Raw genomic sequence first — 19271 nt, forward strand, 5'->3', positions numbered from 1 at the left:
AAAGACAGTGTTGCTGCATCTTGCTAAATTGGTCTAATTTGATATATCTCAATCAATGTAATGCAAACACAAAGAAACAGACTTGTAAAATATCACCATTTAATTTTCGTCAACCTATCTGCCACAAGAACCCATGATAACTTATATGATAATTAGTTAGTGATTATAACAAAGGTTTCAAACACTGATCCTAAATGCTAGTTTTCCTTGCTTCTATTCATTCTTTTCTGGCCCATTTTGCACAACCAGCCACAGACTTGCAAAACTAATTCTCAGTAACACTATCAATAAAATAAAAATCATAATAATACTATCACTAATAATAATAACTTCTCTAACTGTCATAGCAATGGTAGCTGCAGCCACTCCAATTAAATAAGAATATATCTCTTAAGCTTTGGATGTTGACAAATCAAAAACAAATAAATAAACAAAAACATTCAAAATTAGGGACCCACCAAGCCAAAGTGTCTAAGTCAAATCACAACACTTTTTACTTTGGTTGTGTTGATGCTTCCATACATTACCAAAAAACAAAACTGAATATCAAATGAAAAAAAACGAAAAAATCTGAGATAAGGAATACAGACATATTTTATACTCACAGGGTGGGTAGGCTGTCAAGGAAAGTTCATATGTTATGTAACTATTTTTCTTTTTTGTCTTTTCTTTCTCTCCCATTAGGAATGGTTCCTTTTTTTCTTCTTTTTAAAATTTCTCTTTGTGAAGGTAAATATTCAAATCGATAGGTGAATAATAAAAATGTATATAAAAAATACACACAAAGTCCCCTAAAATTAAAACAAAAATAAAATAGTAATGTGGGGGAGAATGTATCATTTTAAAGGCCAAACTGATACTTACTGCGATGGTTCCCTGACGTGGGTATTTGGTGGAGGCCACATAGGAGCATTTGACAGTAAGGACCACGGCATTCATGAGGTTCTTCGCTGCTTGGATGAGGGAGGTGGCTGAGTCCAGCTGCAGGTGGAAGTATAAGAGACTTAAAACATGAAATGCTTAAAACATATTCTATGGAAAAACACCCGAAGAAATAAACATTGCCGGGCGTCCCGCCAGTGTGACGTTGTATCGGGGCTGTGCTCCGACGCAGCAGTGGCGCGTGGCCGGCAGGCGGACAGACTCAGGGGAAGCTCCGCCCCCCAATTTTGTAGCCGCCCGGAATTTTTTTATTTTGGCTACAAAATGTACCCGGCATGAGTGGGTTAACACAATGACGACGGAAAAATAGTGTGTTCCCTTTGGCAATATTTGGTTAAATGTTTCTACACATAGATGGCTCTGTCAATGCTTAGCCACAAAGGAGTCAATTAGATCTTGTGACCTCTCTTCTCCTTGAAAAAGCGGGATAAAAGCTTTTTTTTACTATTGCTATCAATATTGACATTGTTATGTTTGTTATAAACATTATAATTACTATATTGTTACTGACATTACTAACAGCAATATTGAAAATGAGAAAATATCAAATTTCAATGAAAGGGATAAACAGGTTAGACAGGTAGTTTGCACATTGGTGACAATACTTGTGGAGCCATCTATATGTAAAAACAATTACTAACTTCAACACACACAATGGACAATGGCACGTACGTACATGCCATGCCCGGCCACTTGGGGTTAATGATCACTTCAATGTCCATTATTTAATACCCATTCATACCCTCACTGCTCACTCTTCTCATTTTATACGTACCCCAGACACAATCAGCTCTCCGGAGATGTTCTGCACATCAGCCTTGACCTTGGAGGTGATGTTGAGCTGGTGACAGTAAAGGGCAATGCGGTCAAGGTATGCCAACATGTCATCCTTGGTGCGCGACTCGGGGCACTGGTCAGCAATTTGCCGGGAGAGCTTGTCCAACTTTGTGCCTGCCTCTGAAATCTTCTTCGCAGCATTGATCACATCCATGGTGGTCTTGAGTGGCCCTCGACCCCTGTGGTGCAAGAAAACAGAGAATTTATTTGCATCAAATGATCACTTTGTAAAGAAAGTTTTCGATATTTGATACCAGCCTTTAATGACTTGCATTATGAAAAGTAAAAGTAAAAGTAAGAGTAAAAGTAAAAGTAAAAAAAAATAATAAAAAAATTATAATAATTAAAAAAAAAATTAAAAAAAAATAAAAATAATAAAAATAAATAAATAAATAAATAAATAAATAAATAAATATATATATATATATATATATATATATATATATATATATATATATATGTGTATATATATAATATATAATATATAATATATATATATATATCTAATGATCTATCTATCTATCTATCTACCTATATATATATAGACAGATAGACAGACAGATAGATAGATAGATATAGATATATATAATCTAAGTTCCTCCCAACAATATACAAAGTGCATCTCATATACTGTGTAAATCAACCACTTATTCAAATAAATAATAATACAACAGGAGGGGGGATGATTTTAAAGTCCTCTAATAACCAGTACTGCCTCAGAACACAATGACAATCAATCATATCTCATCCAAAACTCCCATTCCTCAAACCTACCTGGTAAAATCTGTCATCTCCATCATAATCATGCACATGTGCTTGGCCAGGACAATGATGTCGTTGCCTGTGTCGTCCCACTTGGCTACCTCCTGGTCGAACTTGACCTTCTCCAACCTGAAGTTCTCCACCTGTTGGGCAATCTTGTCCTTGTCCTCCTCACTAAGGTTCCTCATGGCGTCTCTGGCTGTCGTGATGCCACTTACACCTGGGTACTCATCGATGGTTGTGTCCACAGTGTGTGCACTCGCTAGATTGGATTGAGACCATTTAGAATTTAATTAACTGACTAAACAAACTCTTAGCAATCAAACTGCATCAGAACTGAAAAGTTCTTTATACTACCAATACAATTTTTTTTTTTTTTTAAGAGGTGAAGCCGACTGAATTACAGAACTGATTTGATGTAGGTGTAAAGCTCCATAATAATTTTCTGTAGTTTATAAATTTTCATAAACATAGTAATAAAGATATATTACTAATATATATCATCTAGACATATTACAAATAAAATGTAGGAATACTATACCAATGCTCAATAAAACCAATAATTGCAAGAGTAAAATATATATAAAAAAACATATAGATGCACAATGCCACCTCTAATTAAAAAACATAATACTCACACTTGCTCCTGATCTCCAAAGTATGGTACTCATCCATCAGCACATCATCCGGATCTAACTCGTCATCTGCCTTATTCATCAGCACAGCCATGCGGATCTCTCGCACACCATCGTACACCAAGTGCGAGGCATCAATGAACTCATTCTCATCCACCTCTTTGCCTGGTGTGCTGCTTAGGACTTCAACTGCCACGTCCACTCTCTGGGCAAAGTTTGGCAGCACTGAAAAATAATTTGTAAGGTCAGAGGTAATATAATAAGTGCCAAAAAAAGAAAGCAATCAGAATAAACAAATGAATAATGAGAATTAAGATATTAAACCCATTGATCACAGATGGTATCTTATCACGTCATGACAGAACTGGACAGAGTAATGACATAGCCCTTGCCATCCGCTTGTCTTTTTTTTTAAAGTGGCAGTATCATTTTTCTGGTACCATAATCGGCTACAGGTACCAAAAGCCTTTTTTAACATTTGCTAATAAATACCAGCTAAGGACAATTATGTGATAAAAGTGGTGGTTGAAAGCCTTACGAGACAGGCACAAATGGGAAAACAATATGCATTATGGCCCATTTAGCCTTTCCTTTTTCTTACTGCCACTGGGTTAAGGAAATAATGATAAGTAGAACTTGTAAGAATGATATTCACTTTATAAAATTCATTTCTTATTATTTTTGCAATAGAATGTGCCAATCTTGTATCTCGCTCCAGTGGCACAAGACGGAAAACAATGATAATGAATAAGCAAAAGACTTTATAAATACAAAACAACCTTTTTTGTAGAAGAAACCTAAGCACTCACAATAACAATCAGAAAATTTATTAAACACTTAATACCACCTCTCATATAACATCAATCTAATCTATGGACTTACCCTGGTCTCTCAAAACCTTCACTGCCTCCAAAACTCGGTCAGTGTACATGCAAGGCTCATAGTTATCCATTTCCGCTGCAACCACATGGCACACACGGGCAGACCGGCCTCGAATAGCACCAGCAATACGGTCTAGAGTGTCAGGATCACCTTCGTTGATGGCTCGTACGCATGTCTTCACATCCTCTAAGATGTGACTCTCTGTAAAGGTTTATGCAAGAATGATAATACTTCCTTTTTTTAATATATATGCATATATAAATCCCAGACTTTCAGAGACACAATTCAGGAAAACTTCATTTGCACTAAATCATGGGTAATACCAAAAACTTACATCTCCACCTAATAAAAGTATTACACAGTAATACTAGTCACAAAAAGACACTTACCTGAAACAGCGAGGAAGTCATCAATGGTTGTGATGTCATCCACAGACTCTGTAAGGATGCGCACTTGGTTCTCCCAGGCATCCTTGAAGGCATCCATGTTCTCCTGAGCAACCTACCAAGGAGATAATACCAAACAGTAAATAAAAATATCACCGACAAAGAGCATTTACTTCTTTCACAATTTCTTGAAGAAATTCCTCATATTCACAAGAAACCTACCTTGGATTTGGGCCGTGCCGCCAGAATACGCGCAGCATTGATGACCTGAGGGCAGAGGTGTTCTATCTGCGCTGCACCATAGCGCACCATCTTCACACCATCCTCATTGTTGGACATGGTGCAGGCCAAGTTTGCAACTTCCACCAATTTGTTTGCATGTTCAGTAAAGACCTAAAAGACAAGAGAGAATGAAAGATTAATGTATAGTATAGATAAATTTCAGGAAATAAGTGAATGCAGAAGAGTACAATTCAAGCTTATCAAATTACAAATATACTAATACAGTACTCTGATATCCACATATTTAAGCATTAACACTGAGACATGATAAATATATTTGCATTCATCCATTTTCATCAACAGTCCGTTAGTCCGTCAATCCCCGTTTTCCAGTATTCAGCCCCACAAGAGGTCTGCTATCCACTCACCTGTGCGTACTCCTCCACTTCCTTCTCGTTGCCATTCCTTGCAGCTTCAACTAAAACTAGCAGTGGTACATTTGTCTCTAAGAAACTGAAATTCAAAAGCAAGTTATTCAGACACACAAACTGACAAGTTCCTCGGTACACACAGCTATCTAAGTTAAATAAAACTTAGGTGATATACTGTAATGTACAAGTAAAAAAAAAACAATAAAAAAATTATATACTAGACCTGAGAATCAAATAAAAATTGCATTATCACTAAATAAACATATACCAAACTGACAGCTAACTTTTAGTTACAGACATGAACATTCAGAGGTACAAAATATACAAATATAAAAGACAAATTGACTAACTATGACTCTCATATACTTTTTTAAAAAGTACATCTCAAGTAATCCACATCACACCAGTTTTCTAATGACAAGAAAAAAAAAAAGTCTGACCAATTCGTGATAAAACCTGATATTCACATCTACTATCCACTTTGACACTCACCAATCAAAATTAAAAGAAAATCAATATCAAGGATAAAAGTAAATACCAAAAAAATACCAACCTATCTGAAACGTGATCAACTACAGCTTTACGCAGTTGACGTCTGAGGTCCTTGGTCTTGCGATACATGTGATCAATTGCCTTGTCCAGATTTTCCGAGGGTTGCTTGCGTCCCATCTGAAGGAGGGGAGGTATAATGTAAGATCTGAAATGTGCTCAACTCATTTCTCTGGTAAATAAAAAGTTGATACATATGTGAAGTTGAAAAACATTCACATGAACTGACTTCTTTTTTATTATGGCTGTGTTTGTTTTCCCATACCTGATCTCCAAATACAATACTGATTGGGAAATATTTTTGGAAATCTTGTATTTGTCTTTAAAATGTTCTTGTTATATCATATATTGTAAATATATGAACATGGCTGAAACATTTATACCAAAAAGGTAGTAAATTTCAAACAAAAATTAATTTCATCTGTATCACAAAGGAGTAATCAATCCATTAAAACACCAAAAAGGCAAAAATCCCTATCTCATATCTTATCACAATTGCAAGATATCTAAAATGCTCAGAAGAAAAACTAACCATACCAGAACTACAACAAAAGTCAATTAACAGTGAGAGATTAAAAAGCAGAAGGTAATGCATTCTCAGAATCCAAAGACAATGCTGTGGGAGCCATTAAACAGCAGATAACTTACCAACACCTAGGGTGGGAGACATAAAACATCTTGAAATCACCAGTGCAACCCTATACTCACATTATCCATATATTCTGTCAGAAGGTCCTGCAGAGCCTGTCTCACAGCGTTGCATTCCTCGACAATCTTGAGCCTCCTGTCGTCCCTTGTGCAGAATGAGTCTGCCATGAGCGCTGCCCCACTGATGATGGACTCTAAACGCTCCTCGAGGGAAGGACGGGTTCGCACTTCGTTGTAGGTCAGTGGGTCCATGTTGATGCGTTCCTGTTGGGGGATGAGGGGGAGAGGATCTGTTAGAATGGGACAAGACAGAAAATGGGGTCAAGGCACCCAAAATTAAATGGTATTCCCCAGCAGCAGGAAAAGATCTATATATTGGCATGTTAGGGTAAGGACCTATTCCTGTGTTGATGATCTGTTATATGGAAAATGAAGTAGAGTACATGACTCTAAAATGCATTAGCCAACACAACTTTTTGAAACAAATAGATGGCTCCACAAATGCTTAGTCACCCATGGAGTCAATCATTAGGCTTACCTGACATAAGCTATTTATCCCATTCCTCAATATATATTTTTTTTCTATTACTGTTAATTTAAGCTTTTACAATATCGTTGGTAATATCATTACTAACATGATAATGTTACCCACAATAATAAGATCAATAATGATGACTTAGTCCCTGTGAAAGCCATCCCTGTATAAAAATTAAAAAAAAAAAAAAAAAAAAAAAACAATAACAAGATACCTTGGTAGACAATCCATGTATACAAGTACTCGAAGCATAAACTAGTCCAAAAAGAGATTCATAAATACGACTCTGTATTGTATATCACTGGCTTACAAATCAACGTTTCTTGAGAAATTGGAGAGTAAGAGCCAAATCATGTTAATGTTTACTTAACCTGTAGCCAACAGGTGGCATGTACGCGCATGCTATGGCTGTTGTGGATCGAAAAACGGATGGCATCGTATCATGCCCATTCCCACGCCTATGGCTTGTCAGACGGAGTTTGTTTTTCTCTGATAGTAGCGGCTTCATTTATATGGTAAAGATTTTAGGAAATGGCACCTATAATGAAGGTAAACCTTCAAAATTATAATATCTTTATAAAAAATAGCAAAATAAAAGCTTTGAGGTGCCAAATGCTGCTCGCAAACTACTGATTGAGCCAGGCGCAAACAGGGGAAATTGACGATGGCGCCAAGAATCCTGTTCTTACGTCCACTTGCCAAACATATTTACCCGTCAGCACTGGGTTAAACTATGTTAATGCATTTCTATCAATCTGCTTATCTAGATGTCCATAATTCAATTTCCCTTTTGACAACATTGCAATACAAGGGCATCACATAATTCTAGAATAGTACTTGTTACTGATAGGTTGAGTTAATAGAACACAAAGTCCTCTTTGCCTCATAGTGAAAGTGAGAAATAAGGAAACATGACTTACACTTAATAAATGAATACTAGTCTGAACTGAGCCACAAAGAAAGTCAATATTCAAAACAAATATACCCAGATATGGACATTTAGAGACACATACATCACCACAGCCACGCACACACACACATACACACATACACATACACATACACACACGCACTCACACACACACACACACACACACACACACACACACACACACATACACATACACATACACATGCACACATGCACTCACACACTCTCTCACACACTCTCTCTCACACACACACACACACACACACACACACACACACACACACACACACACACACTCACTCACTCACTCACTCACTCACTCACTCACTCACTCACTCACTCACTCACTCACTCACTCACTCACTCACTCACTCACTCACTCACTCACTCACTCACTCTCACTCTCACTCTCACTCTCACTCTCACTCACACTCACTCTCACTCTCACTCACACACTCACACACTCACACACTCACACACTCACACACTCACACACTCACTATCATTCTCACATACTAAGAGATATGAGTAAAGAGAGTAGCAATTTTATTTTTTTACCATCTTATCATATATCACTTATCAGCAATGCTCTAAAATGTTTAATCACAATATATCATCAACAACATATTAATATCAACATATTAATATCAATGAAAAAAAAGATGTATATATATATATTCTCCATGCAAATAAACGAAAAATAAAGTGCAATGATCCAATGTCCACCAGGAACTCCTGCGATACTCACATCAAAGTCATCAAGGGCCGAAGCCAGCTCTCCCGGGCCTTCGTAGGGCATTTGGCCCGCCCCCGTGGCCTTACCCTGGGCTACGTCACTGATGGTGTTCACTGCCTCGCACACTTGCTTGAACACAAAGTCACGGTTGGCCTTCGCTGCTGCCAGTTCTGGGTGCCGCACATACGCCTGTGAGGTTGATTGGGGGGGTTGGAGTGTGCCGTAAGACTTGGAGTGGGCTTAAAAGTAGGTTTGTTTGCTTGGCTTTTTTTTCCCCTCACCTAAACTTGTGTGCAAAGCCAGTGTACCTGCTATGCTGCTAATTGTTAATATATTTTAGATAATTTTTTTCATTTATTTTTACTTTTAATATGAGTTGCAGTTTCATTGCTATGCAGAGACAATAAGGAATTTGTACAAGCAACAAGATTCAGTGCCAATTTCAAGATAACAGCTAGGCCATTTTATAGCTCCCTGCAGAGTACAATATTGTATACTACTGGCTTAACATCTCTTAGCCTTGGCTAACTCTTACCTGATTTGGAGCAAAATCACATTCAAACAAAAAACAAAAAATGTAAAATATATTCTATGAAGTAAAAAAAATATATATACTAATCTGCCATCTATTCTCACTGTAGCTTTTTTGGCCAGCAAAATGAAGAATGCAATCATAATCTGCACAAAGCCATACTTCTCAACTTCAAAGCAGTGTGACTGCCAGCTCAGAAAACATCAGCCAGAAGCATGTGATATAACTAATGGCTAAGATCACAGAGGTACCCACAGCCTGAGTTCAGAATACAGTTGAGCCACACTATGTACAAGAAAAGTTATGATACAAAAGGCATATTGCAACAGGATGAATACAGGGGAAAACGCTATAGGAAAAGAGCATAAACATAAAGTGTTTATACAAAACCTATCTCTGAATATACATATGAGCTGAAACATGACCAACATGTATGGACATTTAAAATTTTGAAAATTCAGCTCAAATCTTTTATATATTTATCAGATTTCATTCTGGCAGGCTCTACTGTACAATGAAACCCTTAAAATTCAATAATTCTAACAACCAAGTCACAGCACAATCACAAAAAGAGATTTAAGATTAAGCGAATCTTTTAGGGAATATATCATGTGACAAGTACCAACAGCTGTATCAACAAACATCAGAAAAAGTATGCAAGCTTTAATCACTGACTGGCATCTAATGTTACACAGACCAAAACCATCAATCACAGTGAATGACGAGGTGACAGATATTTTTCCTATGTTCCTCAATACAGCTGACAAAGCCCCTCCACCAACACCTACCTTAGAGGCTGTTAGGAGCATCATGGAGTTCTTCTTGAGCACCGCACGTGCTGAGGCAAGGTCGTCACGGAGCCTTGGGTCCTTCAGCTCATTTTGCCGCTTTGCTGCCTGATTGATGAGGTCGCTTGTGTTCTTGCCAAACAGACGGAAGTTGTCGAGCAGCTCTGATTGACTGGAGGCATTTTTGACCTTCTCTAAGTCGTCTTCCACCTAAGAAGGAGAGTGGAAATGATGGATGAATAATTGGCAATTTGTGGGTGTGTGTGGGTATATGTGTGTGTGTGTATGTGTGTGTGCAAATGTTCAAGTATGTGTGTATGAGTTGTGTTTGTTTGTATGTGTGTGTGAGTATATGTATAGTATACTATATCGGATATAGTATACTATAGAAGACTACACATGGCTTGGGGGACACCGCATGTAGTCTTCTATAGTTTTCTTCTATAGTATACTATAATGTGTGTGTTGTATGTTGTTCACTTCCAAGCAAATGCATACACAATCATTTATAAAGACACAAGAAAGACCCTATTCAAAATCTTCAATATTTTCTGAACATGAAAAACCAAACCCAACACCTATTTCACAAAACTCACCACTTGTAAACTCTTGAGGAGCCGGTGGACATCCACCATATCAGCCAAGATGAGCAAGCGTGTGACAGCCGAGAGGAGGTTCCTAGCAGCCCGCACCATGTTGCCACGCTTCACACTGCTACAAGGGTCTTCGGCAAACTCCCGGGCAGCTCGCGACATGGTATCTCCTTGGGCAGGCAGGGAGTAAGGCCAAAAAGTCATTCTTAATTCAAGAACTTTAGATGCCCTGGTCGTAATGTTGTCTAATTATGCTATACTAAAAACCATGTCAAATGAGGCCACTTAATAAAATCACATGCATAGGTTATGCACACAAAAACATAAAAACTACAAAATGCAATGTGCTTTTCAGTCTTATTTATAAAACACTTGGATTACCACTCAAATTTTAAAATAAACAAACTACTGTATTCTGAATCTATAAACAATCATACATACACGGGAAAAATGAACCAGAAAGGAACTAATATTTTAATGAAGCCATTCTCAATATCCTACTGTATTTGTAGTAAATGTGATGATCAACTAACACAGAAAAAAGACAGGAAAATACCAAAATTACACTGGGTCCTCTACCAATTTAAGAGATCCTGCACTTACATAAATCTAAAACCAATTAAACCCCAGGACAAGGTGTCAAAAAACAAGTCTGGATGTCTTTTTAATTAACACACTTTCTCTATACACAAAGCACTAAATGAAAGGTCTTTTATTTGGATACATTATCAGAGTATTCATTCCCACTAAAACACAATGGTCTTTATATCATGTTTCAAGAGAACAAATAGTCAAAATTTGGATTTTAAGGGCAGTTCAAATGTCTTCTATTATTGGACTACAAGAGCAAAAGAATGAAAACAACACGTTTAGGTCAAATGTTAATGCAAAAGAATGAGTTGAAAGTTGAAGGAAAACACTAATGGCTAAAAAATAATCTTAACTTATGACAAAATCATGAAAATAACAATAATAATAATAATAATAAACCAAAACATACTCATAAACAGAACTTCAACAAACAAATCAATCAATAGATAAATAAACAAGACTATATAATAAAAAAAAATTACCACAAGAACAAACCAACAGCATACATGAGAAAAAACTCAAATAACAAATAACAAACACTAGAGAACTGCCCACAAAGGCCTGGAGACCTGGGCCATGCTCGCACCATGCAGCCTGCACCTTCAACGCCTACCTGTCTTGCGAACCTCCTCGACAGCGCCCAGCATCTCGCCCTTGATGTCAGGGTTCTCATAGGCGATCTCTTCCCCACGCTCAATGAAGTTTCGCGTGGCTGCCTCCACTGCCGCAACCAGCACGTGGGCACGCTTGCTCCGCCCTTTCTTCTTCTTGGAGGGGCCTTTGGTGTTGACAAGGGTCGTGACCTAATGGTACGGACGGACAGGTATGCATGAGTGACAGAGTGAAGTTAGCTTTGGTGTGATAAGTGGAGTTTTGGAGTGGGGTTAAGGTTGAGGGGTAAAATCAATGGCTAGGTTCAAAGCTATAGTTGAGGGTAAATAATAAATCATAAAAACAAGAAACTGAAAAGAAGAACTGGAAACTTCAACTGGAGGAAATACAGATTTGCAACAAAATTATTATTCAACTGTAGGTCAAGGTGTAAAATAAACTTTCAAAAACTGACAATATCACAATATGCTGGAGAAAACCAAAGAATAAAAATTTAATCTTTAAAGAAAGCAAAAGGACATACAAAAACAAAGAAAAACAATCTACATATGTACTTACTACAAACCAACTACAGTTGTACAGTAAGCATATTATAATCAAACCAAAACTCGTATAAAAAAAAAATAATAATAAAAAGAACAAAAAAAGTATCATATTTCCACTCTAGTACTACCTTCAAAAGCCCATTTCTCTCCTATCCACTTAAAAGACATTGCTTTTCTTTTATTCATAAACTAGCTATTACTTTTTTTTTTTACATTGATTTGATTACCTGTAGTAAAACAATAATAAAGCACTATATAATCAAAGGTGTGGTCGTTTTCAATAAAGTACAAAGTAATTTTTGTATATAATCCTTTTAGTTGAGTCTATACATATATCTTTTTAAAAATTTATCAGACAAATACAAACAAGAACCAGCTATCTATATAAATGAGATGAACATTAATAGACTTTAAAATATTCCTACAATCCAATGATTATCTCAAAATCATACCTCATTAACAAGAACAACAATTACATGATTTGTGTCAACATTATATTCAACTCAAGTAAACATGAAAATTTTTGCAATACAACTTTATACATTTAACGGCAAGATAAAAGATAAAAAAAAAAAAAAAAAAAAAAAAAATCAAACACAGGGTTCTCCAAAGCACACCCACCGGCAGGGAAGAACAAGTTAGCCACCGCAGAGAGAGAAAAAGCCATCCCTTGAGATAATATACAGGGATGGAGAGAAACCCCACAGACTCAGCACAACACAACACACTGTAGTGGTGGTGAATCCCCCCCAAGCTGTAAAACTCATTACCTGTATGACTAGGGGCTCTAGGGTCTTTTCGACTGACCGGGTCTTGATCTCAAGGTTCTTAATGTCCCATCGAAGCACCAGGCCACTGCCGTTATCGGTGCCCGGTGGCATGCTGGGGTAGTTTTGCTCGGGCATGGTGCCGAAGTACTGATCTTGCTCTGGTGGGGATTCCTTAGGCTTTTTAGTGAATTCCCTTATCCTGCACGCCGTTTAAGCATCGAGACACCTCGTCCGCACAAGTGACTCGTGATGCTGTAAACACTGTGTGTATCTGTATTTGTGCAAAGTCTTTCAGAGTTCTTTTTACTTTTTTATTTGTTTACTTTTTTATTTTTTATCTCTTTCTCTCTGTAATCCTTACTTCCTCTCTTTGATTTTTCTCTTTCTCAAATTTCAAACTAAGCTGTCCCGCTTAGACAGAGGGCTTCATCGCTCACTAGAGGGTTCATGCACTAAGTCCAACGACAAAGAAAAACTTTTTACCATGCACTCCTGGCTTTACTCAACACTACATGCACATCAAACCTAAGAAAAGGGAGGGGAAAGAAAAAAAATAAAGGTATTAAAACAACAGGACATGACAGACAGGGCCCTGGATTAGGCTCTCGTGATGCTCAAAGAACTGGGGTAGTTTAAACAGCCAGACTTACTGGAGAAAAAAAATATTTATACATACACATGTAAACACTACACGCATAAAAAAATAATAAAAATAAAAGTATTCATGACTTACTGACTCATGAATAACTTCAGCCAATTCTATAAATAATAAACAAACAAACATAAAATTGAACAAATCAAACTAATACTTTAGAAAAAGCAATGTACCATACAAACACTGCCAAATGATTTGCAGTCTTACCAATACTTGGACTTCTGTAGAAATCCACATATAAAAGTAATTCATCCGGTCAGGACCAGTTTATGAAGTACACATTGAAAAATATATATATTTTACTTTAGTCAAGAGGCATGCAATTGCAAGAAAAGTGACTGAGCAACAAGTATGCATTCTCAATGATTAGTAAGTGTAAATTCAATGGTTTTTATATAATTGTGATGGAGAATGGGCAAAGAGTAGTTATAAAAAAAATATATGCAAAGCATTGTCATGACCACACATCTATTTTCCTCTCTTTTACTTTTACTCTCTCTTACTAGCACACTCACTCAGTCAGTCAGTCAGTCATTCAGTCACTCACTCACCCACCCACCCACCCACCCACACATTCACTCACTCACTCACTCACTCCTATTCACTCCTCACTCCCACTCACTAACTCATTCCCACTCACCAACTCACTCACTCACCTACCCCCACTCACTCACTAACTCATTCACTAACTCACTCACTAACTCACTCACCCACACGCACGCACTCACTCACTCACCCCCACTCACTCACTCACTCACTCACTCCCACTCACTCTCACAATTCATTCACTCATTCACTTCACCCACCCCTCTCTCTCTCACTCTCAGGCACACATGCACTCGCACTCAGTAATGGAATCTCACTCACTCACTCCATTCCACTCACCCCTATCACTCTCAGTCCTTAACTCACTCTCAATAAGTCACCTAGTCTCAACACTCACTCAGAAGCTTATGCATTCACTTACACACTGAAACACTATGAAGGAGAGAGAATAGAGAATGAATAAAAAAAATAAATAATAATAATAATAACAATAAATGCAGAGATCTTCTTCATATGCAAATCATCCTTCAAAAGGTAAACTGTCATCGTAATCTATAAAACGGTTTAAGTGATGAAACAGCAATCACAAAAAAAGAAAAACAAAAAGAGAGAGACCAGAGGTGAGGGGGTAGTGAGGGGGTTTGATTTATTTCCAAACACGGCCTTCCAGTTAACGGCACAACATGGGTGGGCGTGGGGGGGAGGGGGAGTTACAAGAAGTGCACGGCCAACAGCAATGGTGTCGGAATCTCCTGTCAGATCTGTAAGTCTTGGCATTGAGTGGAGAGGGGGGTCTAGGGAGGGAGAAAACAGTGGAGGGTATATATATGGAGGAGGAATGATGGGGCACGGGAGAAGGGGGGGGTACGAATATATATATATATATGTATTCTTTATATATCAAAACAAATCCAAGTTGACCATCGTACACAAGAGCCACACAGTGCACAAGTACCATTACAGCACGGAGAAAGAGAGAATCGCCTCCTTGTGAAAAACATTTTGGATCTGGGGGGGGAGGGGTGGCAAAAGGGTTAGGGGGGAGAGGCGACGTCTTCCAAATCTCTTGGCTCAAGTCCTCTTCTTCTTAGGGGTTATTGTTATTTCTTTTTCTTTCTCCCTCTCTTTCCGGCTCCCTCCTTTTTCTGTTCCAAAATCAACGCAACCAGCTTCTTCCCAGAGGGGTGGGTAGGGGTGTCTCCAGAGCTTGGCTCAAAATTCCAAAACACTCATAAAAGAGACAAAATAAAAAAAAAGATATTCTTTGGAAAATGACTATAACAAAAGATAGTTAAACGAAAGATTGGCCATTTCCTCTCTTCAATCGAGCGCTAATTCCACTACACAAGAAAAGCCAAGGTTCACCCACTTTCTATGGTGGTGGTGCTGCAAAAAATTCAAAACGTACACCACTAAAAAATTCTCTCTAGGAATATCTCTGGAAAAGGCTCATTTTGCATTTCTTACGATCACTGGAAAAAGAAAAAAAATATTGGTTTGCTGGTCTTACTTTCGACCTTCCTTTCTATGAAAACAATATGAAAATCATACATTACAAAATCAAGAATCAATGCTTTACATTTCTACTTTTGCATACACTTTCTTTTGGCATAATATAATATTTACACCATTCATAATTATTTTCCTAAACTTAACTTCCACTTATGAAGTTGTCTTAATGCATCTTTATTGATAGTAACTTTTCTTGCATGTTCTGAGCATCACTGAATCACAACTGCAGTAAAAAATGCTGATGGACTTGTTTCAAACCTTTAATATCAAATCTGCTTTGCAACAGCCAATGTAATGATAATTTCAGTTGCTAAAGAACATTCTTGAAAATTCATTCTTTTTTTTTTTATTATTATTATTAATTTGCAAAATAAAACTCAAAAACAATAAAATGAATTACATGCGTAAATCACACTTGTTTCCTGTTCTCAGAGTCCATGATCTAAAAAAAAAAAAAAGAAAAAAGAAAAAATATGAACATTGTCATCACTCTTCCCAAATCCATCTACATCTCCCTCTCTCTACATCTTTCTCATTTTTCCTGGAAACCATCAGCACCTCCCCTTGCAGTTTCGCCAAAATCCAGGGTCTTGGTCCACAACTCAACCTCTGACGTCACCTGAATGACCAACGGCTCGAGAGTCTTCTCCACCGACATGGTGCGAATCTCGAGGTTTTTGGGGTCCCACTTGAGGATGACGGGACCCCCGGGGTTAAAGTGGTCTAGGGTCATTCTGTTATTTATTTATTTTTGGCCGCCCTTGCTGCAGAGAGGGGGGCGCACGGAAATGCTGGGCCGGCGGTGCTACTTAGGGCTTACGCAAAGTGGAGAGAAGGTAGAATGGTTCTGGGGGCTACCTATGAACGTGGATCTGAAACAGAGAGGAAAACAGGGTTAGAGTGTTTGTCTGTTACAAAGACTCTATCTAAGAATGCAAGTATAATATAGTTTTAAAAAATGTCATGAAAAAACAATGAATACATTTCTTTTTTTCTGATCAAGAGGGGGAAGAAAAATAATTGAATTTAATGTGCCAGTGAATGAGCGAGAATGTGTGTGTGTGTGTGTGTGTGTGTGTGTGTGTGTGTGTGTGTGTGTGTGTGTGTGTGTGTGTGTGTGTGTGTGTGTGTGTGTGTGTGTGTGTGTGTGTGTGTGTGTGTGTGTGTGTGTTTGTGTGTGTGTGTGTGTGTGTGTTTGTGTGTGTGTGTTTGTGTGTGTGTGTGTGTCGTGTGTGTGTGTGTGTGTGTGTGTGTGTGTGTGTGTGGGTGTGTGTGTGTGTGTGTGTGTGTGTGTGTGTGTGTGTGTGTGTGTGTGTGTGTAGGTGGGTGGGTGGGTGGGTGTGCGTGTGCATGCGCATGTGCGTGTGTGTGAGTATGTGCATGTGTAAATAAGTGTGTGTGTGTGTGTGTGTGTGTGTGTGTGTGTGTGTGTGTGTGTGTGTGTGTGTGTGTGTGTGTGTGTGTGTGTGTGTGTGTGTGTGTGTGTGCATGCACATGTGCATGTGCATGAGTATGTGTATGTGCAAATATGTGTGTGTGTGTGTGTGTGTGTGTGTGTGTGTGTGTGTGTGTGTGTGTGTGTGTGTGTGTGTGTGTGTGTGTGTGTGTGTGTGTGTGTGTGTGTACATATGTACAGATATACATGTGTGCACATATGTGTTGATGTATGTGTGCATATGTGTGCATGTGGATGTGTATATGTGGATGTGCGTACATGTGGATGTGTGTGCATGTGGATGTGTGCGCATATGGATGTGTGCGCATATGGATGTGTGCGCATATGGATGTGTGTGCATGTCTGTGGATGTGTGTGTGTATGTCTGTGAATATGTCCATATCTGTGCACATGTGTGCATGTGGAGTGTGTAAATGAATGCGTACATGGATCCCGCTAAGATAAATACAATTCTTGTACAAATTAGTTATAAAAAAAATACAATAAAGCATAATGAAAAACAAAACTCCAGGATATATATCCGCTATTCTACTTACATAGACTGACATGAAAGTGAGATACACAATGCAAGCACTTATGTACACGCACCCATAGTACATACGCACATACACACACGCGCGCACCCATTCACAATCATAACCATACATACAAACACACGCTCTCTCTTGTTCTCCGACTTTCACATCCTCCCAAAGAAACACAGACTTCCTGTTTCGTGAACAAAAATGCATGTGTTCCCCTAAACAAGCCCATTTCTTCGTTTCCACACAAAAAATTACGTGTCTTGAACAAACGCACACATATCGCGTGAATAAGTAGAGGAAATGTGAAAAGGAAGGCAGTAACGAAGGAAACGAATGGAAATAAAGGAATAACAAAGAGAAAACGGAATAAATAAGGTAAGTCACCAATCTGACGGAACAATGCAAACATCCTGCGCCCGCCCTCCCCCACCCCCCTCCACCCCACCCCCTCTTTCCTTTCTTCGTCAATTTACCCCATCCACACCCAATCCTCTTCTTCCTCTTCTCCCTTCCTCTTTCATTAGCCAACAAACCTCTTCCTCCTTCCTCTTCATCTTTTTCCTCCTCTTCTTCCTCTCCTACTACTCCCTCCTCCTCCTCCTCCCTCACCACTCTCTTCCAGCATTGCTAGTACGTGAAGTCATATCCGGCGGCCCACAATACCACCCCCTTCCCCTCCCTCCCTCCCTCCCTCCCTTTCTTCTCTCTCTTCCCCAATATCACCTGTCGGCCGATCTCAATTACGGCATTGATAATGAGGGCGGTGTACATTCGCCTCCATCAAATCGGCGATAAATACGACAAAAATAATGATGACGGCAGCAGCAGCGACACAGTGCGACAATACGAAACCAAATCGCTCAACGACCACATACCACTGATCTGCAGTATGGCATCGAAACACCACATCATACTGACATCACAGAGCAACACGTCACACCATAATATCATCACATCGCATAACATCATCACATAATATCACATCGCAGAACATCGCATAATTAGGTCTTCATCATCACATTGCAACATATAACATCGCAACACATCACATAATTAGGTCTACATCACATTGCAACATATCACACAATAATATCACATCGAAACACACCAAATGCATCATCACATCACAACACATCACATAACTACATCACATCGCAACATATCGCATCATAACAACATCACCATCACAGCGAAAAGACAATGGAATACGCCCCGACTTCTCCCAAACCGTTAACAGAACCCCGAGAAGGTGTACCGTTTGTCGTTCTCCCGTCGCAACAAACGCAGCCAGCCAACCATATGTCATTTTTCTTCCCTGCACCACTTGGCCCTGGATTTATGGTCGCGATTCTCAAAACACGAAAGAACCGCCCTCTTCTAGGCCATTTTCGAAATCTTAAATCTTATTACTCGAAAAAATGACTCCAAAAATATAACAATTTCCCACCGTCTTAAACGCCTACTTCAGTTCTTGAAAGGGGTAAAAAATGTCTTTAAGTAGGATATATTCAGATCTATTTTTTGGGCAGGAAAATAATGCACTAAAAAGGGAGGTAAACAGCCTCAACAACCCGTTCTCGCCACGGCCGAGCGGCGAGAGAGAAAGAGAGGAGGAGAGGAGACAGACAGGAAATCATTACGGACTTTTCCC

General features: G+C 38.6%; 1 protein-coding gene across 7 annotated transcripts in view; it reads right to left on the reverse strand.

Moving 5' to 3' along the window:
* Positions 1-16524, reverse strand: part of alpha-Cat (catenin alpha) — a 29624-nt gene extending 13100 nt beyond the window's left edge. The window contains exons 1-16 of one of the 7 annotated variants that reach the window (XM_070126683.1): positions 16499-16524; positions 12928-13452; positions 11614-11803; positions 10413-10576; positions 9817-10026; positions 8509-8685; positions 6355-6558; positions 5651-5766; positions 5095-5179; positions 4667-4837; positions 4448-4559; positions 4059-4259; positions 3180-3401; positions 2554-2803; positions 1718-1958; positions 865-981 (exon numbers count right to left, since the gene is read on the reverse strand). In XM_070126683.1, the coding sequence (XP_069982784.1) occupies positions 865-981; positions 1718-1958; positions 2554-2803; positions 3180-3401; positions 4059-4259; positions 4448-4559; positions 4667-4837; positions 5095-5179; positions 5651-5766; positions 6355-6558; positions 8509-8685; positions 9817-10026; positions 10413-10576; positions 11614-11803; positions 12928-13062 (2595 nt within the window). In that variant the 5' untranslated portion in view covers positions 13063-13452; positions 16499-16524. Of the gene's footprint in view, positions 1-864; positions 982-1717; positions 1959-2553; positions 2804-3179; positions 3402-4058; positions 4260-4447; positions 4560-4666; positions 4838-5094; positions 5180-5650; positions 5767-6354; positions 6559-8508; positions 8686-9816; positions 10027-10412; positions 10580-11613; positions 11804-12927; positions 13453-16259 lie in introns of all 7 variants that reach the window. The other 6 variants (XM_027376657.2, XM_027376659.2, XM_027376655.2 and 3 more) reach the window with 6 other exon arrangements.
* Positions 16525-19271: the final 2747 nt, after the last annotated feature.

The sequence above is a fragment of the Penaeus vannamei genome, chromosome 10, assembly GCF_042767895.1.
Source record: "Penaeus vannamei isolate JL-2024 chromosome 10, ASM4276789v1, whole genome shotgun sequence".
Classification (NCBI taxonomy): Eukaryota; Metazoa; Arthropoda; class Malacostraca; order Decapoda; family Penaeidae; genus Penaeus; species Penaeus vannamei.